Source organism: Lycium barbarum, chromosome 5, assembly GCF_019175385.1.
Source record: "Lycium barbarum isolate Lr01 chromosome 5, ASM1917538v2, whole genome shotgun sequence".
Lineage (NCBI taxonomy): Eukaryota > Viridiplantae > Streptophyta > Magnoliopsida > Solanales > Solanaceae > Lycium > Lycium barbarum.
In genome coordinates this window covers 110,415,951-110,442,757 of record NC_083341.1, presented here as the reverse complement: position 1 = coordinate 110,442,757, position 26,807 = coordinate 110,415,951, and the positions used below count along the sequence as shown (strand labels likewise).

Below are 26,807 nucleotides of genomic sequence, written 5' to 3'. Positions count from 1 at the left end.
ATCCAACATCATCGCTTACTGACCCTTAACTAGTGATGATGAGGATTGGTACTTCCGATACTCACCACCTTGTATTATTAGTCTTTAGTTTTAGAGTTTATAAACATCCAAGCATTTAAGATGAGGATTCCACAATTCAACCAAGTAATAAAGCTTACATCTTTCCAAGTGTTCAAATAAGGCTTTTCAAATACACAATACGGTCAAGTATGAATGGTATGAAATGCAAGTGATATGTTGCAATGCAATGGCCAATATGCACCAGTATACACATGCTTCTACAATAGGTTTTACGTGACCCATAGGGTCCTCATGAGGTATATATACTCACTCGAAATTTCAAATTTTCTAGATCAGCATGGGGTCCCAGCTAATAGGCTGTCATATCAATCATCACTCCAACCATGTACTATATCCAATCCAGCCTCTACAAACCATTCCTTATGTCTCACCAACTGTGTATCAACAATGTAATGAAATGTATGAAATGAATATGCATGCAAATGCATAATATCAATTCAATATAAAGAATATTTCCTCTTTCATGATTTTATACTAGATATGGAGTGATGAATGCATAATGAACCAATAATCACAAGTTTAAGTCAAACATGACTATCATGAGCCACATAATCAACAACCATAACTAGTAGATTTAACACTACCTCCGATGCCCTCAGGCTCAACATACATTTTTCGTCACTAACCCATTTCCTTTTGCATTAATTACCCATACAAATACATCGGTACCCGCACAAGTGCTCGTTACCTCACGAGTATGGGACACTCAAATCCCCATTCCGAGCCCTGAAAGTTAAAATTGTGATTTCAATTTAAATTCATCTTATCCATAGCCTAAATAGTGAGAATCCTAAAAATCATGAAATTTTAGTTACAATTGTACCTTCAATTTGATCATTTACACTAAACCCATTTCTGAAAGAATTTATGAAGTCCAAACTTGACAAGTAAAACTGAAGATAGAGTAGATAGATAAGATAACGTAATTATTTATTTTAGTTAAAAAAAAAAAAAAAGGGAAAGGAAGAGAAAGCAAAGGCAAAACAAGGATGAGCTGGAGTATGAACTTCAGTATTCGACTTTTCTGGAAATAGAGGTACTACTAGTATTTTATTTGTATCCAAATACAGCTTCCTCTTCTCGTTCCTTTCCCCTGCATATACTCAACTATAAATAACACCCCACCCACCACCCCTCTTTTTACTCCACTCACGCTTTTCGTCTTCATCATCGTTTCAATTTGTTCCTCCTTCTCCATTGAGTTTTTAGTGAGAGAAAACCAGAGAGAAGAATCAGTTGGGTTTTGGGAATCGAAGGTGGTGTGGAATAGTGGAATTGAGAGAGGGGAGAATAGTAAGCTCTGTATGTCAGAGGATTATTATTACTATTATAGTAACAAGTACTACGGGGGTTACGGTGAAGTTGCGAATCCAATTCAATGGCCTCAACTCAGGAAAAGACGACGTCACGAAATGCTTCCGCCCCTTCTGCAGCAACAGAATGGACTACTGCCGGTGGAACCGTAACTGATGTTTCTGATCGGACTGCCAGATCGGCGAACATCAAAACAGCTGCTGCTGCTGCTCCGTCACCTTTGACGGCTGTGATCGACTCTATTGATCGTCCTTCTCCACCTAATCCGCCTGCCGTTAAAGGTATATTTCACGATTTCACTAATTTTGTTGCTATCCATACGAACATGCAAAGCTGATATCATGTCTTGTTAGTCCGTGCGATTCTGGATCGTACCGCCTTTTCGCTTTTTGTTTGTTTTTTCCTTGTCGTTGCTGCTGAAAAATATCGCAATAGCGTATGATAACTTAGGTTGCTAATAGGTTAAACTTTGAGGGAAAAATATGAAAATACGTAACAAGTGGAGATTTCGAATTTTGACTGCGAATTCAGGCATATAATCTTTAGATTTTTTAAAATAAAGTTTACAAATTTGAAAACTATGTAAGAAGTACTATAAGTTCAGAATAATTAATAATTCAAAATTCGGAAGGCATATGAAAAAATTGCGGTCAAAGAAAAACTCGTTTAAGTGGTCAGAAAGGTGCTATATAAATTGGGTCGGAGGGAGTAAAAAAATGAAAAATCGTGGCTGATTTTGTTTATTTGTCACTTTTTTATTTTGTATTATCCGTTGATCTAAGTAAATCACAAATCTTACTCTTGTGTTCTGTTCCCAGGCCAGCGGAGATCCTCCACTCTCTGTCTTCCTTTTTGGCTCAGTTGCTACTTTACACGAGCTAATGATTTCTTGCTTGTTTTAAAGTTGCTTGAAATTATTTCCCATTCTTATGTTTGGACAATTTTTCGAAAAAGTTCTCTGATAATCTTTTAGAAAAAAAAAGTTTGTGTAAAAGACCTTTTTTTTTTTTTTTTTTTTTTGGAGGCCAGGCTAGTAGTCTAGCACCAAAGTGGTCAAGACTTGGAAGCCAAAACCTATAAAACAAAATTTGATAACCTAATTGAAGAAATCGAGAATTAAGACTTTTGAAATAATCCAAGGCTTGGCCGTAATGCATTGTAGATATTTGGACTGTTCAGTCATCAACTTGCATAGCTCAAGAGTTGAGACTTTCAAAATAATCCAAGGCTTGGCTGGAATGTATTTTAGATATTTGGACTGTTCAGTCATCAACTTGGAATGACAAGTTATATCAAGAGTTAGTGTGTTGAGAAAAGTTGTTGGCTCTTTTATGAAACTATTGTTCTAATTTGGTGCTTACAGGATTGCCTACCTTGTTGAGGGCTCAATCTCACCATCCCTTGGACCCCCTAACTGCTGCTGAAATCTCCGTGGCTGTGGCAACTGTCAGGGCAGCTGGAAGTACTCCTGAGGTCATTATTTGCTCCATGCATATAGATGTTTTTGCTTCTGATTCTCCAATCATCAATATTTAATTAACACTGAACTTCCATGTTTAGGTGAGAGATAGCATGCGCTTTGTCGAGGCTGTTTTGGTGGAACCAGACAAGAATGTGGTTGCTTTAGCTGATGCATACTTCTTCCCTCCATTCCAACCATCTTTATTGCCGAGAACAAAAGGAGGGCCTGTAATTCCTAGCAAACTTCCTCCAAGGAAGGCTAAACTGATTGTTTATAACAAGAAATCCAATGAGACCAGCATATGGATTGTTGAGCTCTCAGAGGTTCATGCTGTCACTCGAGGAGGACACCACCGTGGAAAAGTCATTTCATCCAAGGTTGTGCCTGATATACAGCCTCCAATGGTAAGTGCCTATGTTGACTTATAAGCTCATGTCTACTAGTGACTTCTTATAAGCTCATGTCTACTAGTGACTTCTTATAAGCTCATGTCTACTAGTGACTTCATAGCCACAACAAATGGCTGCACTAGTACTGTGCTCCTATGTTGCGCGGACTCTCCAAAAATGCTGCTGCACCCGTGTCGGATTCTCCAAAAGTACACTATTTTTGGAGTATCCGACACGCACCCATCTGCATTTTTGAAGAGTCCGAGCAACATAGCTGTGCTCTAGGAACTTGTGGCCTTTCTTTTTTCTCCAAATGGATTTCAGTAATCCAGTGAGATAATGTTTCATTGCCACACAAGAATTAGCACCCTACTTTACCAAAAAGAAAATATAATCTGTAAATTGAATTGTAGGACGCTGTTGAATATGCTGAATGTGAAGCTGTGGTGAAGGATTTCCCTCCTTTTCGTGATGCAATGAAGAAGAGAGGAATCGATGATATGGATCTTGTGATGGTCGATGCCTGGTTGGTTGCTCTGTTCTTGGCTTCTTTCTGTAAACAGCATTGCATGAGATCTCGTAATATGCATAGCATTGTCTATAGTGTGGCGTAGATATAATAACACTCCTAGTCATTCAGGTGTGCAGGTTATTTCAGTGAGGCTGATGCACCTAACCGCCGTCTAGGAAAACCTCTTATCTTTTGCAGAACTGAGAGCGACTGTCCAATGGAAAATGGCTATGCTAGGCCAGTTGAAGGAATTCATATACTGGTTGATATGCAGAATATGGTTGTGATAGAATTTGAAGATCGTAAACTGGTTCCATTACCTCCAGCTGATCCATTGAGAAATTACACTCCTGGTGAAACGAGGGGAGGGGTTGACCGAAGTGATGTTAAACCTCTTCTTATTAGTCAGCCTGAGGGTCCTAGCTTCCGTGTGAGTGGGCACTTTGTTGAATGGCAGAAGGTACTTTTTTCTTTACAATATATCGTTTTGCTGTATTTCTGTGGATGATTTAATTACTTTTACACCAATTATTATCCTATGCAGTGGAATTTTCGTATTGGTTTTACCCCCAAGGAGGGTCTGGTTATCTATTCTGTTGCATATATTGATGGTAGCAGAGGCCGTAGACCTGTTGCGCATAGGCTGAGCTTCATTGAAATGGTAGTCCCCTATGGGGATCCAAATGAGCCACATTACAGGAAAAATGCTTTTGATGCAGGGGAAGATGGGCTTGGTAAAAATGCACATTCCTTAAAGAAGGTCAGGAAATATGTTATTGGGCATTGCAATGCATCTTCCATATATTAGATTTACGGAAAATAACTTTGGGCAAATGTTTACTTTTATTGCAGGGTTGTGATTGCTTAGGCTATATTAAATATTTCGATGCACATTTTACAAACTTCCCAGGCGGTGTTGAGACAATTGAAAATTGTGTCTGCTTACATGAGGAGGATAACGGAATCTTATGGAAGCATCAAGATTGGAGAACAGGTTTAGCTGAAGTACGACGTTCCCGAAGGCTGACAGTGTCTTTCATCTGTACTGTGGCAAACTATGAGTATGGATTTTACTGGCACTTTTATCAGGTGGGTTACCCTTCTATAAATAAGAACTAACTTGTTGGTTTCTTTGGTTGCATTATCTCTTCCTGATATCATGTAATATACTTGTTTTAGCTAGAATTCAGCTGGTGGTGCTTCATTTGTAGCATTGTCTCCTTTTCATTTGGGCATGCATTTCCACGTTTCTAAACTGCACACACATCACTCCAACAAGGCAGGAATTCCATTTTAAATCACATTAGAAGTCTGTAGTTCGTTTCTGAAAGAAAAAAAGGAGAAAATGGGGAGCTATTTGTCCATATTGTTTTGAGATTTGGATATTGAAACGTCTATCTCTTATTTCTCACGACAGGATGGGAAAATCGAGGCTGAGGTTAAGCTGACTGGAATTCTCAGCTTAGGTGCTCTTCTACCAGGGGAAGTTCGAAAGTATGGTACAACTATTGCACCTGGCTTGTATGCACCAGTACATCAGCACTTCTTTGTGGCTCGCATGGATATGGCTGTTGATTGCAAAGCTGGGGAATCACATAATCAGGCATGTTGCCTGTCTTCTCTTTGTTGCAAGTGATGTAGACTCATTTTTACTAGTACACCCTTACATTGTTCTTCCCACAAGCCCTTGGGAAATCTCCCCAGTTGACTTTCCTGGTCTTCCTTCTTTTTTTTTTTCCCCCTCCAAAGGGAAGGAGGATTTTGGAGCCTTGGGGGCATGTACGATCTAAAGATTTTCTTTTCTTCTGCACAACTTCTTTTTTTCTCTTCCAGATCTTTCTGATTGTTTCTCCCACAATTTCTAAAATGTACTGCGATTGTGTATAATGGCTTTTGGATCCTTTAATGTCATTTCTTGGAATTGTGTTTACCATTTTGCGAGGCAATCAGACCTTTCTGGTTTTATGAGCGCAAGCGTCTTTTAACTGCTTAAGGATGCAACACATTTAGCTTCAACATAGCTTCTTTTTCAATTTATCAATCTTGCTAGAAACTTTTTGGCTTGATTGCTATCTGTTTCTAGTTATTGAACACACGCTAAAATTGGAAAAATTTGTGGGACATCCAATGTTGGACCGGAAGACTGGTTCTCCTACAGCAGAGATTGACATAACACTTGGAACATGTCAAATATTGATGATTGGGAACAGTGAAAAAAGAAATCATTTATAAAGACTAAACGGAGATTTTTGTCTATGAGCAATCTATTCAGGATATATTCACAGGTTACCGAATATTTGAAATATAATTCTCCAAAGTAATAGCACTCTGAATTTTACTCTCGTGGATATTCTCCTTGTACCCTGATTTCGGTGAATGAGTTAAAATTTCATTTCAAATGGACCGATGAATGTGATTTGCCTTTATGGATGCATACATCTTCAATACTTCACTTCCAGTCTACATGCACATGCATATCTTGCTCCTTTCTCAACATGTTTCTTTCTTTTTGACATTGACCTACATGTGACATCTGATAGTAAGCTTTCTTATATTTAGGTGGTTGAAGTAAATGCTAAAATTGAGCCACCAGGAGAAAATAATGTTCATAATAATGCGTTTTATGCTGAAGAGAGATTGCTTAGAACTGAACTGGAAGCAATGCGTGATTGTAATCCTCTAACTGCTCGGCATTGGATTGTAAGTTTCCTTCTCTCTTGGTGAAGCTTTTCTGTCAAAGGATAAAGTAAAGCTTAAAAGGGTTATGTAATGCCTTTACATAAATACTGAAGCTCCTATGCTCTCTCTAAACAATGTAATGGTATGAATTTTTTGTTTCATGTATTATATTCCTTCATCCTTCTAGCAAAGCTGAAGGCGGAGGCTGTAACATGGTCATCTGTTTACATAGAATGCTGCTATATTCAGATAATGGCACATAGTCATATATTTTGCCAATCTGTTACAGTTAATGTCTATCTAATTTGTCAATTATGGTAGTTGTGAAGTCAGCACATATACTCTAGTTGCTATTATGCTGTTCTATCATATGTAACTGTAGAATCATCGTTTGTCTATTTTAAGGTTTTTTTTTTTTTTTTTTTTTTTTTTGGTAATTTTAATACCCCTTCCAAGAAGTCCCTCCATTTTGCTTCTTGGTGACTCGAACCTTAAGGTTGGAGGTGGAGGTGCTTACCACTTGAGCAACCCTCACTTTGTCTGTCTATTTGAAGTTAATTGTCATCGTCTTGTGTATTTGTGTGCCTCTGGTGTGTTATGGGGAGTAGTTGGCCTTCTTTTTGGGAATGATGGTTGAACTGTATTTTTTTTTTCACTATCTAGGTCCGGAATACAAGAACAGTCAATCGCACGGGGCAGTTAACTGGTTTCAAGCTAGTACCAGGTACAAACTGTCTGCCACTAGCTGGCTCAGAGGCAAAGTTCTTGAGAAGAGCTGCTTTTTTAAAGCATAATCTTTGGGTCACTCCTTACTCTCGTGAAGAGATGTTTCCTGGAGGAGAATTTCCTAATCAAAATCCTCGTGTTGGTGAGGGATTGGCTACTTGGGTTCAGCAGAATCGATCCCTGGAAGAAACACAGATAGTTCTTTGGTTAGTCCATCCTCCTCGATACAGATTAAAGTTCTTTTGGCAAGTAAAAGTATGCTAGTTGATATGATAAACCACATAAATACTTATTTTTTTCATGTGTCATTCATCTGAAGATGAAAGCAGAATTGAAATAGATTGAGATCGCAGAAAAAGACACGCAAACTTGGCCATTCTCATGTGTTACATTTGTAATTTCAATGGCTATCATCTAAAGAAAGAACTTCACTAAGCGAATTTGGGAGGCTTGCTCTGTGGAATGATAGAAAAAAGCACAAACGTGAATTAGAAACTGCTGAAATGAAACCACATGGCTATCAAGCCCGTTATTCCAATTTAGTGATTATACTGGTGCTGACTAGGTTTTCTGATTTTTCAGGTATGTTTTTGGACTTATACATGTTCCGCGCCTAGAAGACTGGCCAGTCATGCCGGTGGAGCACATTGGTTTTATGCTCCAGGTATAATAACATGGCTATGACATTTTTCTTTCTTGATTGGTCATGTCATCTTGATTAGAAATCCTTTTCCCTTGGTCAGCATCTGAAGCGACGATTGGTTGTGCTCCCAATTAAACTTTCCTTTGACTAGTGTTTAGTTTTAGCTAATTCTCATCGTATTTACTTTCTCATTAAGAATTGGGGCTGTGAATTGGTTGGAGAGTGGTTCTTAAGAATATCAGCTGCAACCACTGAACAGGACATTTGTCCCCTGTCTGTCCCTGTGTTGTGTTTCTAGAAGATTTCTCGGAACTTATATACCTGCATTTTGAATTTGTTTGATTGGCCCCTGCCTTGAGCTATTTTCTTTCTGAAGCAAAAGAAACAGAAGAATAATCTCTTGTTTCTTTTCGAGGATATGGCAATATACATCACATGTGAAACTTGCATTGATTTTTGTTAAACTCTATTCTCCGTGTCACTATGTTACCGAGCTGTTGTTGACCAATGTTCTTCATTATGCAGCCTCATGGGTTCTTCAATTGCTCCCCAGCTGTTGATGTTCCTCCCAGCACAGCTGACTCGGATATTAAAGAAAATGGCGGGGTGATGGTGAAGTCTTGCCACGATGGTGGTATAATGGCTAAGCTTTGAGAGATCCAAGCTAGCTTTGCATTCTAGTATTGATGTCATAAATTGGGTTGTTATTTTCGTGTTTGGATGAACGGTTTCTTAAGAACATAAACATTTGACTGCAAGTTGGCGCTATTGTTCTGTGGACCAAGTTCAGTGTCTGAAGTTACCTTGCTTTGTACTAGTATTGTTTCTCTACATCATGGATGATCCATTTGGACCCCTTTATCCTTGCCTCTCTAAATGATGATACAGATAATGTCGTTTTGTTGTTTCATTTGTGTCGTAAAGAATATATCTTGGTTTTCATGGTATATTATAGACAGACTAGCACTAATGTACACAACTGTCCAAACTAGTATGGAGTGGGTGGTCCGTGGCTCTTCAGAACTATCGAAAGAGCTGTGAATTCCCGAGTTCAATTAAAGGATTTTTCTTATTCTATATTCTGGAATCAACTCTGACGATATGGGAAGTGGACCACACAGCAGCAAAACCTGGCCCGGTCTACAGGTCTGACCCATGCATGTCTAAGGAAAATGTATGAAACAATGACCTGTTTGGAGGTCACATGACTAGTTCTGCTTTGCCTTTAGAAGACATCAAGCGGATGAAAATCAGGAAGATGACGGGTTGAGAAATGGACCCGTTTAGTGACCCAATCTGATCCATTTAAGAGATGGGTTGGTTTTGGGTTGTACAAATTGACCTGACAACAAAATGACACAGACACAACACGTTAAAGATTGGACAGGTTAGGCGGATTACATATTTATAGGTCAAATTTGCCACCTATACTTCCCCTATATACTGCGAGCCTGAAAAATAGTAGAATCAAGAGCGGAATTCTTGGTTCAGGTTGGAGGACAGGTTGGGTTGATTCCAATTAATATTCCAATAATCCAGAGACGTATTTCAAAATATTGTGTTATTGTGCACGTATCATATCAGATCAAATGTAGGATGTTATATCAATGAAATCGAAAACTAGACCACCGTTTGATGGATCTTAATCGTACTAAATAATTTCATTTCTTGCTATCTCGTTTAAAGAAACTTTATACAACCTGAAAAGATATAACAAGGAACTGGGAATCGAAGTAGGCACAATACGATGTTATAATCATTGTTGGCATGAAATTATTACTGTCTTACGCCTGAAGTCCCCAGAATATGAAAGATGTAGAGGCATTCAATTCCTGGTTAGTTTGGTTGTGTGGATTTACTCGGGGGCGGTTCCACCCTTTAGGGTGGGTGGCATGGCACCCCCTAGATTAATAATTTTTTATATACTTATGTTGTAATTTGCTTAAATTAGGTTAAATATTTGATCCTGCCACCCCCAATCGTAAATTAGACAAAGGTGCCACGGCTGGTAGACACAAGTTTAAATCTATCTTGAACATTTTCCGATTCCCCTTTTTCTTTGTGCTTTTTTACTTCCTTTGTACCAGTAATTCCCTTTTCGGCTTTCCCAATTTTCTATTTATCTTTTTATTATTTATATTGTCTTTCCTCTTTTCTATTATTTTATCTGTGATCTCTAGCGAGCACACACAAATAGAAACTTCAAAATTCCTTAAATTAAGCATTTCTCTTAATCTCAAATCTGTGAGTATTTAAATCGAAAAACTTGGGTCTCAATGGAAATTTTGGATTGAGATCAAAATTCATTTTTTTTAATAATTTCTTTTGTTTATTACTCCCTCCGTCCATGTTTTTTTTTTTTTTTTTGGTAACTAACAATTTTATTTAATCACCAACTGTACATTACAAAGCTTTAGCTACACTACCACAGTGAGCTATTCTCTATATAGGTTCAGCAACACAGTGACCTAATAGGAAAATAAACTACCATACTGCTTAGAGGTAGGTCTAGTCAATCCTCCTAGCACTCAGACAATTGTTTGACTACTCATCATAAACTACATGTGCCAAGCGTGCATCATCGATTGCATTCTAGTAGGAGCTCGCATAGTACATATGTAGGCAACTTCCCTAGCAATAACTTCACCGCTTCTACTTTTGTGTTCAAAGATCTTTTGATTTCTTTCCATCTATATAGCATGGCAAGCTTCTGCATAGATCAAACGGAACAGCAGAGCTGCTGAAGACTTCCCTCTGCTATTAACAATTACCCAGTGTAGCATCTGGTCCCAAGATTGGGCTGTGCATCTCGGCCTATTCATCCACTTCAGTAGTTTATTCCACATCTGTTTTGTTAGTGCACAATCTGCAAATAGGTGGTCTCGAGTTTCTTGTGTACTGCTGCATAGAGAACAAACAGGATCAGCATTTATTCCCCAGTCAATAAGTCTGTCTACTGTTGGCAGCCTCTTTTGTAGCATTAGCCACATAGTGAGTATAGCTTTAGGCCTTGCCATATTCTTAAACATCATTGTCTTCCAAGGGGTTCTAGGCAGGTTACCAAGCAGTTGCAAATAGATATGCCTTATTAAGCTTTGTTTCGTTGAAGTATGATTGATGGGGTGTTGAATCCACACACTTCTGGCCTCAAGTAGTTTCCTTACCATCCAGCAAGCTTGCTGAGGTATAGGCATGGTGTCAAAATTCTGCTCCTTTATGTAGTATGTGTGAATCCATCGTATCCACAATTTATCCTCCTTATGTGCCACATCCCAACTATTCTTAGCAATAGCAGCTCTGTTCCAGATCTTCAAGTTAATGAGATTAAGACCACCCGCAGATTTAGGTGTGCATACCTTATCCCAGGCAACTAAAGCTCTTTGGTGATAGTATTTACCCCAGACCAGACATAGCTTCTACAATGTGATTCTATAGTCTTCATAACTTTAGTAGGCAGGACAAATATTTGAGCCCAGTAGGCTTGGATACCAAACAATACTGATTGTACTAGTTGTACTCTTCCTGCATATGACAACTTTCTAGCAGTCCAAGTAGAGATTCGGCCTCCCATTTTCTCAATAAGCGGTTGCCATTGTAAGAGTGAGAGCTTTTTTGAGGACAATGGGATGCCGAGGTATCTGAATGGAAGCTCACCATGAGTATATCCAAGATGCTGTAGGATATTGTCTTGAACAGTTTGATTGACTCCTCCAAAGTAAACAGAGCTCTTTTCAAGGTTAGCTTGCAAACCTGATGTAAGAGAGAAGACACTAAAGCATTGGTTAATAGCTTCAGTTGAGGCCATGTCTCCTCTAGCAAAGAGTAGCAAATCATCAGCAAAACAAAGGTGGGTAAGTTGGAGCTTTGCACATTTGGAGTGGTATTTGAATGTTTGTCCTTGCTTGAGTGTTTTAAGGCTTCTGCTCAGATATTCCATGGCAATAGCAAAAAGGTAGGGTGATATAGGGTCACCCTGCCTTAAGCCATTGGCAGCATTAAAAGGGGGGGGGGGGGGGGGGGGGTTCACCATTAACAATGATGGAGTAGTTCACTGTTTGCACACATTCAAGTAGCCATTTAATAAATTTCTCAGGAAATCGGAGCTCCTCTAGTACTTGTCGCAGATAGATCCACTCCACTGAGTCATAGGCTTTCTTTAAGTCAATCTTTATCATGCATCTGGCAGAGATATTCTTCCTAGTGTAAGCTTTCACTAGTTCATGAGCTATAATGATATTGTCTGCGATTTTCCTCCCAGGGATAAATCCTGTCTGAGCCTCATCAATAATATCAGCCATTACCTTTTGCATCCGGGCAGCCAGTACCTTAGCTATGATCTTGTATAGAATTGTGCAACACGCAATTGGCCTGAACTTTTTGACTGTGGAAGGGTGTGCTGTTTTTGGCACTAATGTCACAACAGTGCAGTTTATGGCTTTGTATAGTCTTCCAGTGATAAAGAACTCCTTGACTGCTGAAATAATATCATTTTTGATTATGTGCCAGGTCCTTTTAAAAAACAGTGCATTATAGCCATCTACCCCCGGTGCTTTCTCATCTCCTATATCCTTTAATCCCTCCCATATCTCTACTTCTGTAACATCAGCGCAAAGGCTTTGCTGTTGAGCAGGTGTTAGGACTGGACCATTCCTCATAATAAGTTTATTAACTGCAGGGAGGGAAGCAGCAGCCGTGCCCATCAGCCCTTGATAGAATTGTACAATTTCAGTTTTGATATCGTCATTGTCTACTAGTTGAAGACCAGTTAGAGAAGTGAGGGTAGTGATTTGTTTCCTGTGTTGCTTCTCTGTAATTACTACAGAGAAGTACTTGGTATTAGAATCACCTAACTTGATCCATGTATCTCGGGCTTTTTGCTTAAGAATACTTTCTTCAATGGTAGACCATTTTTCGAGTCTCAGTTGTGCTTCTTTCTCTATAGCAAATAGAGGATCACTATACTGTCTTGCAAGTTGAGTCTGAGCATGTCTAAGGTCAATTCTAGCCTGTTCAATATTCTGAGTCACCCTTCTAAATTCCTCATGATTTAATCTCTTGAGTTTAGGCCTGAGGCTTTTCAACTTCAGCCAAATATTCTTCATTGTCCACTGGTCCAGTTTGTGTCGCCACACTTTTTCAACAATGCCAGAAAAATCTCGGTGATCAGCCCATACGTTAAAGAATCTGAATGGACTCTTGACATTTAGCTGATGAGCCTTGACATTTAATATCATCGGGCAGTGATCAGAGACATTAGGGACATCATACTCAGTGGTGATTCGACCCCATTGATGCATCCAATCATCATTACCAAATGCCCTATCAATCCTACTATAAATTCTGTCTATCCCCTGTTGATTATTTGTCCAAGTATAATAATTTCCCTTCCAAGGGAGTTCTGTTATGCCCACATCCTGAATGCAATCGGTGAAATCTCTAATTTCCGCATCTGTCACAGGGTTTCCATATATTCTATCTTGGGTATACAAAACATTGTTAAAATCTCCACACACTAGCCAAGGTTTATTACAAGTTTGTGAGATTTCCTTCAATGTTTCCCAGAGTTCCTTCCTCTGTTCAATAGTGTTATAAGCATAAACTATTGTGAGCAACCATTCTGCCCCATCTTGCCTATTTGTGAGCAAACAATGGATCAGCTGTGCTCCTGTTTTAATCAGATTCACTGCATAGAGTTTTCTGTCCCAAAATAGCCATATCCTACCATTTGCAGCAATTTGGTAGTTGTGAAGACTCATATATCCAGGCAACAAATTCTGCATTATTCTTTGGGCTTTTGGCTCTTTGACTCTAGTTTCCAGAAGGCCAACAACTTTGACATTTTTAACTTTAAGATAGTGCTTCAACTCCTTCTGTTTGTGCCACTTATTAGTGCCCCTTACGTTCCAAATCACCCAGCTCATTGGGATGAAAAGGGGGGGGGGGGGTCCCACCTCTATCTCTGATGGTGGAACTACTAGTACTCTCCCCTCTTTGCAGTGCTCCAAGTCTACTCTTTGGCTGGACTGAGCTCAATGCAAGAAATTCAGTATCATTCAGTGTTGGGCTAGGCTGATTAGCTTTGCCTTTGTCAAGTTGTTTTGAGTTAGGATTGTGGTCATCACCAAGGCTCATCATAGGCTGCGGATCCTCCTGGAGGGGCTGGTCAATTCCGCCTGCAAGTTGACGATTATCAACTTGGGGAGTAGGAGCAGTTATCACCCCCTTAGAGTGCCATTCTTGTATCACTTTTCTGGGCCGTCTTCTTCTCCTTCTTCTGAGTGGACCAGCTTGTTGTTGCGGCTCAAGTACTGCTTGCTGAGGGCAGACATGGCCAATTTGCAGACACTGTTCACAATATTGGGGTTTCCAATCGTAGTCGACAACCTGTACAATTTCATTCCCATTGGGGTCCTTCACAATAATCTTTGTAGGTAATGTTTTTGTGACATTCACTTCTATGAGAATTCTAGCAAATGAGATACGTGTCTTCTTTGTGGTACATTCATCTGCAAATAGAGGAGTGCCAATGGCACTTGCTACTCTATTTAACGAATCAGGACTCCAGTATGACATAGGTAGGTTGGGAAAAAGAACTCACAAAGGAATTATTGAGAGAAATTCCTTGTTGAAATTAAGTTCTGGGGACCAAGGTTTCAAAACCATTGGCCTGTAATTGATTGTGTATGGCCCTCCATATAGAATCCTTTTCATATCACCCATATCTTGGAATTTAACCACATAGTATCCCGCATCGTGGAAGTATATTTCAGGGCTAGCGACATCATCCCAATTCTGGCTAATATACCTAGCCATTGCATTATAACCCGGTGTTTCTCCAAGAACATAAACCACCAAAGCACACTTCCATATTTCATTTTAAGCATCCACTTCAGCTTTATCGAGCTGGACTACTACTTTCCCATTAACCATTTCAGGAGGGATATATTTAAGTGGCATACCATTTGCAGCTGCACGGTTCCCTTTGAAGAGATTTGTCCATGGTACTGTTCCAGGCTTTTCTGAGTCCAGATCTGGTGCCGGAGGTGGAGGTTCCATCGATGTACCTTCAATCCCACTAGTAACCTGTACTGGTGGTAGTGTTGTATTTCCAGATTCCAAATCGGCGTTTTGTGACCCAACTCGAGTCACATTTGCTGACCCATTACGATCAGCTGAAACAGTTGCAAAAGTAGTGGCTTGCGCTAGCAGTGTCGACGTCGGAGTAATCAATTCCCTAATTGGGGTTGCCACCGGAGTAGCCACCTTCAGAGGGGCAGTCACGCCGTTGTCTCCCCCTTTTTTTCCCTGATATCCACCACGAGTACTTACCGTGCTTCCATATGTTGCTATCGTCTCTTTCCGAGGTCGGCCAAGTCCGTTCCCCTTACCTTTTGCCATCCTTGAACCTCAAAACAGAGGTGGTGGCGGAGAAACGGCGGTTTGACGGAGCTTTCTAGGAGAGAGAGAGAACGGAGCTGAAATTTTCTTGATTTCCATGTTTACTTGTCTATATTTGACTTGAGACACTCTTAATAAGCAATAAATAAAATGAGAAATGAATTGGAGTACTTAATAATAAGGGTAAAATAGGTATAAAATGGTAAATTATGTCTTGGTTTTCAAACGATATAACTTACAAGTAAAAGTGGACATATATTTTTAGTATAATGGACAAATAAAAATGGACGGTGGGAGTGTATTATAAAAATTTATGCTATTCTATAATTGTTAAATTCAATTTAAATCACTTTACTACTTAAATTGTGATGGAAATTTCGTAAGCACTGCTTAGAAAAAACATGACATTTATGATTTTTTTTTTAGAACTTGTAGTTTATCTAATTCTACATTTACTTATGGGGTGTATTTACCTATTGAAGAGTTTTTCTATTATTTTTCTTATTTTGATTGGTGTAATTCCCTTATTGAAGTTGTTAATTTACTTGTGCAAATTCTTTTTTTAATATACATAAGAGATGCAGGTCCCTTGGTGAAAAGGTTGATTTTACTTCTGTTGTTAATGGGTAGTGATTCCTTGTTTAAGATGCTAATTATGTTCGTTTTTTGATTTTTGAGATGTAATTTTCATATTAACAAATAAAAAAAAAGCCTATTAAGTTGATCCAAAAAGAGATGGACCCGACCCAAATATACGTTCCTAACAAGATGTACATTGAAGAAAATTGTGGCACCCGCCACCTTCAAATCCTAGATCCGCCTCTGGTCATTTATAGATCAAAAAAGTTAAGTATCTCTTAAGGATCAAAATATTATAATATCCTGTATACTTAAACTTTTATGCAACTATTCTATTTTATTCACCTAATTCTTATTCCGATTCAGTTTGGTATCCTTTTAGAAATCTAAAACACAAAACAATCTTAATTATTCAGTAAATTTATAAGTTCATAATTTAACTTCTTAAAAAGGAAAAGACTACATAACAATAGATTGGGTTAGCTTTGGTTCGATTGATTTTAATGTATTTGACTCTGCCGACTTATAAGATACTTTATCCCAACAAAGAAAAATAATAAATGTATGATATGTGTCTTTAATAGGTTTATCACTTACTTTAACCATATGTAATTAATATCTACACATAATTCAGTTTATCAATTAACTATAGTGAATTACATGTTTGTTTCAGCTGTCGACGAAAAAACATGTTTGTTACGTGTCACCGCTAGAAAACAGGCCTATAGCAACAATATTTTGGGAGTATACGTTGCATCGGTTCTAACCGTTGCAATAGACACTTTGACCTAACAACACACTTCTAAGATTAAACCGTTGCATTAGTCTGAAAACTGTTGCGATAAATGTACATGTGGTAACGGTTATTAGAACCGCTCCGATAGACGACTCTATGGCAACGGTCATATGAGAAAATTTAGCTATTGCGACGGTTTCGTTTCCCCCAATATTTCCCTCCACTTAATTTACTAAAAAATTAAAAGTACCTGAGTGTATATGTAAAACTTGGAACATATTGAAATTTTAATCTTCTCTACCAAGGGTTTTCTTTGGCAAAGCACTAGTTTCTTCTCAGTCGAAGCTTCTCTGGTGAAGATTCTTCTCCGGTGAAGGCGTCTCCTCCAGCGAAGGCGTCTCATCCGGCAATATCTTCTGCTCCGGTGAAATCGATCTTTTCCTCCGGCGAATTAGTCTTCTTGCTCTTTGCATCTACAGGTTTGCTCCACGAAATATAAGTTCCCCTCTCTCTGCATGTATTATTGTTGTAGTATTTTTATAAATCAGAAATTCCATTGAGGGTTTTGGAAAAGTTTTAAAAAAAATATCCAAATGGGTTTCTATGAATTTGATACTGTTTTTTCTGATTTATGTTTGTGACTTAATTTTATTGTGGTTTAGAATTTGTATATCAATTTTGTGAAGATTTGTGATTTTCCTTAGTTGGATCTGTAATGTGTTATTGAATTTGTTTATGCAAATTAGTTTGATTTCAAAATGTTTTATTGTATCGATACACCTACATATTTTCTGAAAATGTTAACTGATAATTTTGAATCTTTTTTGCTTTTACCTATATGTGGTTTGCATATGTATGTTGTTCAATTTTTAGGAGGAAATTCAAGGTGGATTTGCATATATCTAGTTTCAAGAAAACCTAGTTAAGTCTTTCATGTGACCTGAAGTTGGGATAAATTTGACCTTTACCTTTTTCGTAATCTAACAATATGGTTTTTCGTTTGGTTGGTTTAGGGCGGTTTATTTCCTTGTTGCTGGCTAGTTTTTGTGGAAACAAAGGTTCTTCTGCATTATTTATTTTCTTAAACTCCATCCGAGTCAAACTAAGACATGCAAATTGAAATGGAGGGAGTAATTTTTTTTTTTTTTTTTTTTTTTTGTCTTCATTGTTAATTTCTGAGTCATGAAAATGAATATATGTTTGCTAGGAATCTGCCAGAAGTGTTGTTGAAATAACGCAGAAGCATTTCCCAAATGTGGAATGTAAGTGGGGATAGTTTGATTGTTAATTTTAAAAATTTAGAATGAATCCTTAATGGGTTTTTGTTGAGAAAGTGGTAAAGTTTCTATCTTACTTCATTGTGTCACAATGTTATTGAGTTTTGGTTGAGAGACTGTAAAATTTCTACTTTGATACATTATAACAAGTTGAAAGTGAGCTTTGGTCCAGAAACTGTAAAGCTTGTGTGTTGATTCAATGTAAAAGTGATTACCATTTGGGTTTAATTATTTTTTAAGGCTACATATAGGTCGTTTAATTTTTCATAGATTTCTGATCTCCGCTTTGCATATATATATATATATGCATTTTACGAGGAAAAGACCTGGATGGTCCCTTAAGTATGGGTACAGGAGTGTTTTTATCCTTTATATATACTACTAAATATAAATCGTCCCTTATGTATGTAAAAGTGGACAATTTTAATCTAATCTTTAAACGGTGTTTGTAAAATTAATGGTAGAAATTCTCAAGTCCCCAAAGTAAGGTAACTGATCGACGTTTAGAGGCTGCCCAATACTCCTTGATCACAGAGAGCGTCACCTTTACAGTTTACAAACCTTGTTGAAGCATAGACTAAAGTTATCCACTTTTGCAAAGATAAGGGATGTTTTATATTCTAGTATAAATAAAGGACAGAAATATTTCTAGACCTATACTCAAGGGCCTATATAGGTCTTTTCCTCTTCATTTTATTGTTTTTCACTGTTCTTTGTTCAAATCTGTAAAATATAACGACTATTCAGTTTTGTAATGTTAGTAAAGTTCCTTTCTTAGTCGTTCTTGAAGGTGTTATGAAGATCTGCTTTTGTTTTTGCTACTGTGATTTAGTTTAATGGATCTGGTTTTAATGCTGATCTTATTTGTGTTTTTAATGCTTTTTTTAGTTGTAGATGATTGTTCTTTATTTTTGAGTAAGTAGATCTGCTTAATGAGTTATAGTATTGCTCTCTTCATTCTGTCTTCTTTCAGTTTGCTGCTATATAGTCAAACTTACCTTATAAACAACATCTAAATAAACATACAAGCGGGAAATAAATTGATGTTATTTGAAGTTTGGAAATGAGTTTTGAAAGTTGAAAATTTGAAGGCTATTTTCTGTTTATGTCCAGTCAGCAGTAAAAGAAATGTACTGACCAGTTATTTCTGGTTTTCCCCCTAAAGGTTGTATCTAATTGTCAATCAAAGGATAATTCGCTTGATAGTGCTGAAAATTTGCTATTTGAATTTTGATTTCAATGTTTTTCTCGTCTCACGTAGGATATTCAATGGATACTAGAGATAAAAGTTGGATGGATCTCCGAAGATCCACCAATGAGTATGATCGTGGAGTGAATGATTTTCTTGATAAGGCATTTGAACGAACTTCTCAAGGAAATGAAACATTTTGCCCTTGTAAAAGATTCTTTAATCGGTATTGGCATAAATGAAAGGTGGTGGAGGATCACTTGTTTTGTTATGGATTTGTTCATGGATACACCAAATGGGTTTTTTCATTGAGAAGGGTTTTCCTCAAGAAATACACCGCATCCAACCAATGATGATGAACTTCGGACATGCATGACGATATCAATGGACTACTTCATGATACTTTTAGGAATGTAGAAGGTGACCTAAGGCATGAAGGAGTGAGAGAGGGACCATCTGAAGATGCAACGAGATTTTTTAAATTAGTGGAGATGGAAACAAGAGTTGAGTAATGTAGCCTTTTCAGACTTGTTAGACTTGATAAAAGAGGCATTTCCATTTGCTCAGCTACTTAAGTCTTTCAACAAGGAAAAAAAGGTGATAAATGATTTAAGTCTTTGTTATGAGAAAATTCATGCATGCCCTAACGACTGCATGCTATTTTGGAATGCCAATGTGAAGATAGATAATTGCTCTGTGTGTGGTTCTTCTAAATGGAAGAATGTTCGTGATGATTTGACTAATAAGAACACTAAAATCCCAGCAAAGGTTTTAAGGTACTTCCCTTTAAAGCCTAGGCTTCAGAGGATATTTATGTTTCTGAAACATCTGTAGCTATGAGACGACATGCTACTGGAATACCCAATGATGGGAATTCAAGACATCCTGCTGATGGGGAAGCTTGGAAGGATTTTGATTCCTTGCACCTAGACTTCTCTAAAGATCCTCGTAATGTTAGATTGGGTCTTTCAAGAGATGGTTTCAATCCATTTCGAACCATGAGCATTTCCCACAGTACATGGCCATTTATGTTAATGATCTATAAGTTGCTACCATGGATTTGCATGACACCGGTGTATATAATGTTGTCAACTATCATTCCAGGTCTATTGTCACCTGGAAAAGATATGATGTGTACCAACAACCACTAATCGTTGAGTTGAAGGAACTATGGGAAATGGGAGTGGAGACATATGATGCTGAAACGAATCAAACATTTCAAACGCATTCAGCTTTATTGTGGACAGTTAGTGATTTTCCAGCACTAGCAATGCTTTCCGGATGGAGCACCAAGGGGAGATGCGCATGCCCAACTTGTAATTATGATACTTGCTCTCAATATCTCAAACATAGTCGTAAGATGTGTTACTTGGGTTATCGAGCATTGTACCTCCTGATCATCCATTTTGAAGAGATAAGAAATCATTTGATGGTAAAGAGGAGCATAAAGTTTCACCTACTCCCTTATCAGGCATAAAAGTGCTTAAAGAGCTACGTGAATTCAATAATGTCTTTGGGAAGGGCCAAAAGAAAAGGTTTCGGAAGAATGATGGTCCATGGAGAGAAGATCCATATTTTTTGAATTGCCATATTGGGCACATAACAAATTGAGGTACAATTGTCTGCTTGGGACTTTGTTGGATGTACCTGGAAAGTCCACAGATCATGTAAATTGTCGCTATGATTTGCATGAGATGAGGATACGCAAGGAGCTTCAACCATTAAAAGATGATAATAATGGTAAAGTTCATCTGGCTAAAGCTTGTTTCTCCATGAAACCAGAGGAGAAAAAGTTGTTTTGCACTGTTTTAAAAATGTCAAATTACCAAAAGGGTGTGCCTCTAATATATCACGTCGTGCGCAAATGGAGGAGATGAAAGGATCAGGATATAAGAACCACGATGCTCATTTCATAATGCATTACTTACTCCAGGTTGCGGCTAGAAAAGTGTTACCCAAGAATGTGTCTTTCGCTTTGATTAGGTTGGGGAATTATTTTAGAACCATATGTAGCAAGGTTATAAGAAGAAGAGGTCTTGATAAAATAAAGACTGAAATCATAGACATAGTATGTGACCTTGAAAGGATATTTCCTCCAAGCTTTTTGATATAATGGCGCATTTGCCCATCCATTTAGTAGATGAAATTAAGCTTGGGGGTCGGGTTCATTTGCGTTTGGATGTGTCCCAATGAGAGAAACATGTGTAAGTACAAGGGGTTTGTTTGTAATCGATCTAATCCAGAAAGATCAATAGCGGAGGTTTTGTTTGGCCAAAAAGTTTTTGACCTTTTGTTTGAGATACCTACATAACGGGGTGAAGAAAAGATTTAGTAGGTATTAGACCGAGGATGATGAGGTTCAAACAAGGGAGATAATTTTTCACATATATTTCCTAAGACAGGCCATCCAATTGGAAGTACGAAAAAAAGGAAAGGCAAGACTTTTGACATGGATAGTCATCACTTGTTTGAAGCACATTGGTATGCATTGTTCAATACTGGAGATGAATAAGTAAAGACATTTATCAAGTAAAGATAAGATAGTCATTTGAATTTTGAACTTCATTTATTATGATAATGTGTTTTAAGTTTCATTTATATATACCTAATGATTAAATATATCATACACGCTTGCAGGGAACATAAGAATATAATTGATAAACGTGCTAGACGAAATGCATGGGTAAAAGCACGAATTCATAATCGAGAATTCGGTGATTGGTTAAAAGAGAAAGTTAAAAAAGTGAAAGTACCCAATCACATAATATGAATATCTTATGGGCCTGATGTAGTGGCCAAAATATATACTGGATATTTCATTAATGGATAACAATTTCATACGATGAAATGAGATACCTCATGCAAGACTCAAAATAGTGGAGTGACTTTGTCTGCAACAACGGATAGTTTTGCTAGTGCCAAAAGTTACCAATCTTTAAGTATTAGTTAAAAGTATATAATTTTTTTTTTGCCAAACAAATGACACAAAATTGTAGGAAAAATATAATATTCCTGAAGCTGCAAAAAAGTGGACTTTGAAAGCAATTCATGCTGCTTGGAAAAGGCATAAAAGTGACTTGAAGAAACTTTGTTACAAACCAAAAGTCTATGAAATCATAATGGAAAGAAGGCCGAGTCATATTCCGGAATCTCAATTTAAAGAGCTCCTCGAATATTGAAAGTCTGATAAATTCCTGGTAAAATATATTTCCAGAATCAATTTGTCTTCTCTGATCAGGTTTTTTTTCGGTCTCTCTGTCTTCTCTTATTTGCTGCGATATGGCTGCCGATGTAGCTTTTTTTTTTTTCTTTTCTCTCCTCAGCTACTACTTGCTTTTTTCTTTTACTTTTTGTCTTCTCTTTTCTCTGGTGCAATCTTTATGTGTCATAGATATAGTAGGTGGAAACAAGAGACCACTTGTTCTGTGAATGTATATTTTGCTAGGACTTGTGGAATGAATTGATGGTGTGCTTGCAAAATCAGGATGGAATGAAAATCACATGGAAAGACAGTTTGTGTAGAAAAAGAGAAATCTTGGATTTTTTTTAAGGGACTACTAGAGATTATAAATAGTATTGCCAGAGAAATAATATTTGTGTGAAATATCAGGGCAACTCGGATTCTTCTGAGATGATTGAGGATTTACTATTTTTAACCTAGGTTTCTTTGGATGTTCAATTTCTTAGTGTCTGTAGCAATCTGTATGCTGCTCTTAATGTTTAGTTGGCTTAGGATACAGTTGCTTTACTAGCTTTGTATATGTTGTATGTGAATAGCTGTCTATTGTTAGCTTGGTTGTGGTTGTAATAGTTTTTATTGGTGATTTTTACCAGTTAATACATTTAATTGATTTATTTATTTACAGAAAATGTCTGAAACAAATACTGAGAATCGGAAGAAGTTGATGAATCCGCACACAACAGGCCGAAAAAGTTTTGCTTTAGTCCGCAATAAATTGGCGTGTTCTCTTATTTTTTCTTAAGTCTTAACCTATCATTCTAAGCGATTTTTTTATATCCATTTTCATGTGACTAGGAAAAAAACCAAGGGAAATGTATCACTTAAGGAGCTCTTTGTGGAAACAAGAGCAAGGATACCCGGGCGCTCATACAAGGAGTCAAATGAAAACACAACTAGTAAAATTGTACGTATATTATCTATTTTAAGTTTTTTATTGAGATTAATTATTTATTCTTAGTTTTTGTTTACTTGAATGCGCTTGTTGGATTTTCTTTGTTAGGCTGAAATGGAGGAAATTGAAACACAAATGCGTGCAGATGGTAGTCAGCCCGTTGATGTGTATTCAGCCGTTACGGGTCCAGAACATCCGGGACATCTAAGACTAGATGGACGGGGGGTTACAAAGACTTCTTTGAAAGGAAAAGATGGAAATTTTGAACCAACTTCAAATGCCGCAAATGATGTAGTGCAACAAATGCAAGAAAAGATCCAAAAATGGAGGAACAAAAGAGAACTATGCGAGCAGAAGTTACTGCACACGTAATTGCACAACTCTAACGTGCAAGATTAATTAGTCTAGACATGCTAGCAGCAATGTGTGTTCCTTCACCGGGAGAAGTTACGTCTACACCACAAGTAATTAATCAGATTACTCGTCGGCTATCTACAGATAACAACAATTAGTGTCACTTCTTCTCTGTTGCGACCCTTTTTTCTCTCTCTTCTTAGTTTCTATGTTGCCTCTTTTCTCTTGCTCTTTTTTTCTGATTCTTTTTCTACTTTGGACCATGGTTTTAGATAGTGCACTGTTAATACCCGAGTTTGCTCTTCAGTTATGACCAACTTACTACCTTTTGTATCTTTTGAAATTATTGAAGTTCTTGTCTCAAGCTTTCACAAATAAAATAAACTATGAAGTTCTGCAACAAAATACTATGTTGATGATTCAAAAGTCTAAAGAGTTTAGTTTTTAAACTAACCACAAATTTGCACCAAAAAAATTCAAAAGTTCTGTAAACGCACTAATAGGAGTAGATCCTCTACTTTTATATCCCTTTACTAGAGAGGACAAGTGACAGTTGCTTTTTGCAAAATGTTGGTGTTTGAACCTCTCAGAGGATTTTTGATCCACTATAAGGGTATAACTAAACAAACATAGCTTTGTGCGTGAGAAAACCACTTGAAAGACTAGGTTTTTGGTGGAGAAATGGTGTTATTTTTGTGTGTACTCTTGTTATGCGGTATCCAATTCATTTATACTACTTATCTGAGATTGAACTTACTCCTGGATTGACGTGTCATTGTTGTTTTTGTTGTATTCCTGGTTAAGATTTATAACAACAGTATCTCAAGAATGCTCCTTTAGCTAAATAAACCTTGATTTAAAAGAAAAAAGTTTAGACAATTTATTTCTGTTTAGTAAAATTTCACAATAGTACTGATATATACATTAGAAAATTAACTGGAATTAAAATTCTTGCCCTTTTTTTTTGGTAACTAACCATTTCCATAAATTACCAGTATAAACATTACAAAAATTGAGCATAGCTATCATAGCTTGCTCTTGTCCTTATTGTTGATACCTAATTTTTGACCTTCCGTAATTTATTTTAATTACTCAGAGTCATTGGATAACAAATAAAATGAGCTGGGCTTCTTAAAGGAGTCTAAATATTTTTTATAAAATTATTCATGACAATATTTTATCTTTTTAAATTGATAAAGAGATTTTCAGGGCATTATAAATTATGTAAAAATTAATTGATATTTTATGACATTTAGGGAATATTTTATTAGAATTAATCAAAAGAATTTTTTTTTGAATAACTATTTACTTAATTGTTGAATCAAGGAAAAATCAGATTAATAAATAATTTATTCTATCCAAGTTAATTTGAGTAATTAAAGGAATTGTCCATTTTACCCCTCAACCTTTGATTATGTGTGTTTGCGTAGTTGTTTAATTAATAAATTAGTTTGGTAATTAATTTGGTTAATTAGAGGGTCATTTTGCAAATTGGTTTTGATTATTTAATTATTTTTACATAAATGACCACATTTGAATTAACCAATTCATGGTTTAAAGTGATTGGGATCATTTTTTGCAAATTTAGCCTCCTAGTGGTTTTGACTGAGATGACCAAATTCATGGGCAAATCAATTGAGGTCATTAGCGCAAATTAGCTTTAATTGGTTAATTAGTACCAAAATAAAGCTATATTTAAAATAATTAATCAGATTAAGATTAGCCAAGGATGTTTTTGCAATTAGCTAGCCAAAAGGTTATAATTGCAAAAATCATTTAGTTTTAAAGCCAATTGAGGCCATATCTGTAAAAATGGTTTTAATAAGTCGTGTTTTAAATTAATTGCATCCTAATTTGATCATGCTTAAAATGTCATGGTTAATAATTGATATTTTAGCTTGGGCCATTTATTGGACTGCATCTTTGGTCCTTCATACCTATATATACACTATGTATATGTATGTATACATTTGTGTGTATATATATGTCAAAAAGAGGCCCCTTTCATTTTTTTTTAATTAGGACCGAGCCTAGTCCATAATGGACTAGACCCGGCCCACATAGCGTTTAAATGGGGGGATAAACGTATACCCTCCCCTCATTTCCCACTCCACAGACCCTAGGGGTCTCTGTGCAAAGAAACGAGGCGGCTAGGGAAAAACCTTAGCGCCGCCTGCACCATTGCCTCATCCCCATTTTCCTCGTTGTGTCCCATCGTGGGATGGAGTGTATAACATGGAAAATTAGAGGAGAGGACGAAGAATTTCCATACGTTTTCTCCACAATATCCGTCCAAACGCTCCGTTAAGGTACAATCCTTGCAATTTCTTTTATTTATCGTTGATTTACAGTGGTTTAAGGTGAAAATGAGCCATTGATTGTAGTTTCCTTTCGATCTAGACCGTATACGGTTGAATGCAAGTGAAGCCTTGTGGAAAACCCATAAGTCCCACATCGGTATTGTAGGATTTGAGAAAAGTTTTGGGGTTCTATAAAGAACCCCATCCCTTACCATTAAAACAAGTTTGGATGACCTTAAGAGGCTTGGACTTTGAGTTTTGCTCGAAATTTAGGCTTCATTAGTGTTATTTAGACTTTAACTAAAAGAGTTTGAGTCTTTTGTAGTTCTAAAATTTTATTTCTTTTCCATGTCCTATATTTGGTGTGGCTCAGTTTGATTTTGGAAGCACAAAGGAGGCTCCAAGTCCATTCTTGCTCCGATTGAACTCAAAAAAGGTAATAATTTACTATTTTATTACTTTTTTTAGGTTCCTGCCTATGTTAATGATAGTTTGGTGTGGTTGAGTGTTATATGTCGTTAAATATAGTTTAGTATTAGTAATCTGCTTAGTTTGATGTTTATTGCTTAAACAATGATTTTTGGCTTGAATTATGTTAAAGGTTGATCAATCCCATACTTGTTTGATTGCAAGAATTTGGCTTAGATAGTGACTGTTATGACCTATTTGAATTGGTCTTTGAGTGGTATTGTTTGAATGCGAGTGCATTTGGGTAGTTTGAAGGGTCCTTGACACTGTTAATGAAAGGTGGATCTAGGGCAGCCTTAAGATGATCTTTATTTTTGTCTAAAATGGTCAACCAGCTAGTAGAACATGTTTGTTAAGTGGTGACAGTAGTTATATTTGGTTTAACTCAATGAACTCAATGATGAAGTGCCATATTATCAAAATGACTTTAAGAAAGAATTTCAAAGGTTGGCAGGTTAACATAAAGTAGGTATGTGCTATATGTAGAGATGTTATCTCTCCCAAGATTGATCACTTAAGACTTGAGAATTAAAAAGATAGAAGAAAAAGGGAATAATGGGAAAGGTTT

General features: G+C 37.0%; 3 protein-coding genes across 11 annotated transcripts; 2 read left to right on the top strand and 1 right to left on the bottom strand.

Annotated features, from left to right (window-relative positions):
• The first annotated feature begins 1,163 nt into the window (after window positions 1–1,163).
• On the top strand, window positions 1,164–8,715 carry LOC132641132 (diamine oxidase [copper-containing] 1, peroxisomal-like). The gene is made up of 12 exons (XM_060358024.1): window positions 1,164–1,676; window positions 2,759–2,868; window positions 2,956–3,261; window positions 3,660–3,772; window positions 3,887–4,217; window positions 4,302–4,517; window positions 4,610–4,846; window positions 5,175–5,360; window positions 6,317–6,457; window positions 7,100–7,368; window positions 7,745–7,826; window positions 8,331–8,715. The coding sequence occupies exons 1-12, from the start codon at window positions 1,460–1,462 to the stop codon at window positions 8,457–8,459; spliced, it is 2,337 nt and encodes a 778-aa protein (XP_060214007.1). The 5' UTR covers window positions 1,164–1,459; the 3' UTR covers window positions 8,460–8,715.
• Window positions 8,716–10,495: 1,780 nt separating this feature from the next.
• Window positions 10,496–14,378, bottom strand: LOC132639621 (uncharacterized). Its single transcript, XM_060356062.1, has 4 exons — window positions 13,757–14,378; window positions 11,833–13,635; window positions 11,323–11,555; window positions 10,496–11,221 (listed from the first exon to the last, which is right to left on the bottom strand). Exons 1-4 carry the CDS (start codon window positions 14,376–14,378, stop codon window positions 10,496–10,498), a joined length of 3,384 nt encoding a protein of 1,127 aa, XP_060212045.1.
• A 2,292-nt stretch (window positions 14,379–16,670) lies between these two features.
• Window positions 16,671–23,804, top strand: LOC132641131 (uncharacterized). 9 transcript variants are annotated; one of them, XR_009582699.1, is made up of 4 exons: window positions 16,671–16,997; window positions 19,057–21,465; window positions 22,851–23,129; window positions 23,226–23,804. XR_009582699.1 is itself a non-coding variant. In XM_060358022.1 (4 exons), the coding sequence occupies exons 2-4, from the start codon at window positions 21,434–21,436 to the stop codon at window positions 23,487–23,489; spliced, it is 405 nt and encodes a 134-aa protein (XP_060214005.1). In that variant the 5' UTR covers window positions 16,762–16,997; window positions 19,057–21,433; the 3' UTR covers window positions 23,490–23,804. The 9 variants fall into 9 exon arrangements, 2 of the variants coding, with proteins under 2 accessions (XP_060214005.1, XP_060214006.1); XR_009582702.1 differs by lacking the exon at window positions 19,057–21,465 and having other exon boundaries at window positions 16,704–16,997; window positions 22,851–22,917; window positions 23,021–23,129; XM_060358022.1 differs by having other exon boundaries at window positions 16,762–16,997; window positions 23,021–23,129.
• The last annotated feature ends 3,003 nt before the right edge of the window (window positions 23,805–26,807 follow it).

Excerpts from the sequence above, each read along its gene's own strand:
- LOC132641132 (XM_060358024.1), top strand. The coding sequence starts at position 1,460 with ATGGCCTCAACTCAGGAAAAGACGACGTCACGAAATGCTTCCGCCCCT. Across the intron at positions 4,218-4,301 it reads ACTTTGTTGAATGGCAGAAG|TGGAATTTTCGTATTGGTTT; the intron begins GTACTTTTTTCT and ends TATCCTATGCAG. Across the intron at positions 7,369-7,744 it reads GAAACACAGATAGTTCTTTG|GTATGTTTTTGGACTTATAC; the intron begins GTTAGTCCATCC and ends CTGATTTTTCAG.
- LOC132639621 (XM_060356062.1), bottom strand. The coding sequence starts at position 14,378 with ATGTCATACTGGAGTCCTGATTCGTTAAATAGAGTAGCAAGTGCCATT. Across the intron at positions 13,636-13,756 it reads TTCCACCATCAGAGATAGAG|TTGTTGGCCTTCTGGAAACT; the intron begins GTGGGACCCCCC and ends AAAATGTCAAAG. Across the intron at positions 11,222-11,322 it reads AGTTGTCATATGCAGGAAGA|AAGCTATGTCTGGTCTGGGG; the intron begins GTACAACTAGTA and ends ATCACATTGTAG.
- LOC132641131 (XM_060358022.1), top strand. The coding sequence starts at position 21,434 with ATGGATAGTCATCACTTGTTTGAAGCACATTG. Across the intron at positions 21,466-23,020 it reads CACTTGTTTGAAGCACATTG|GAAAAAAACCAAGGGAAATG; the intron begins GTATGCATTGTT and ends TCATGTGACTAG. Across the intron at positions 23,130-23,225 it reads AAAACACAACTAGTAAAATT|GCTGAAATGGAGGAAATTGA; the intron begins GTACGTATATTA and ends TTTCTTTGTTAG.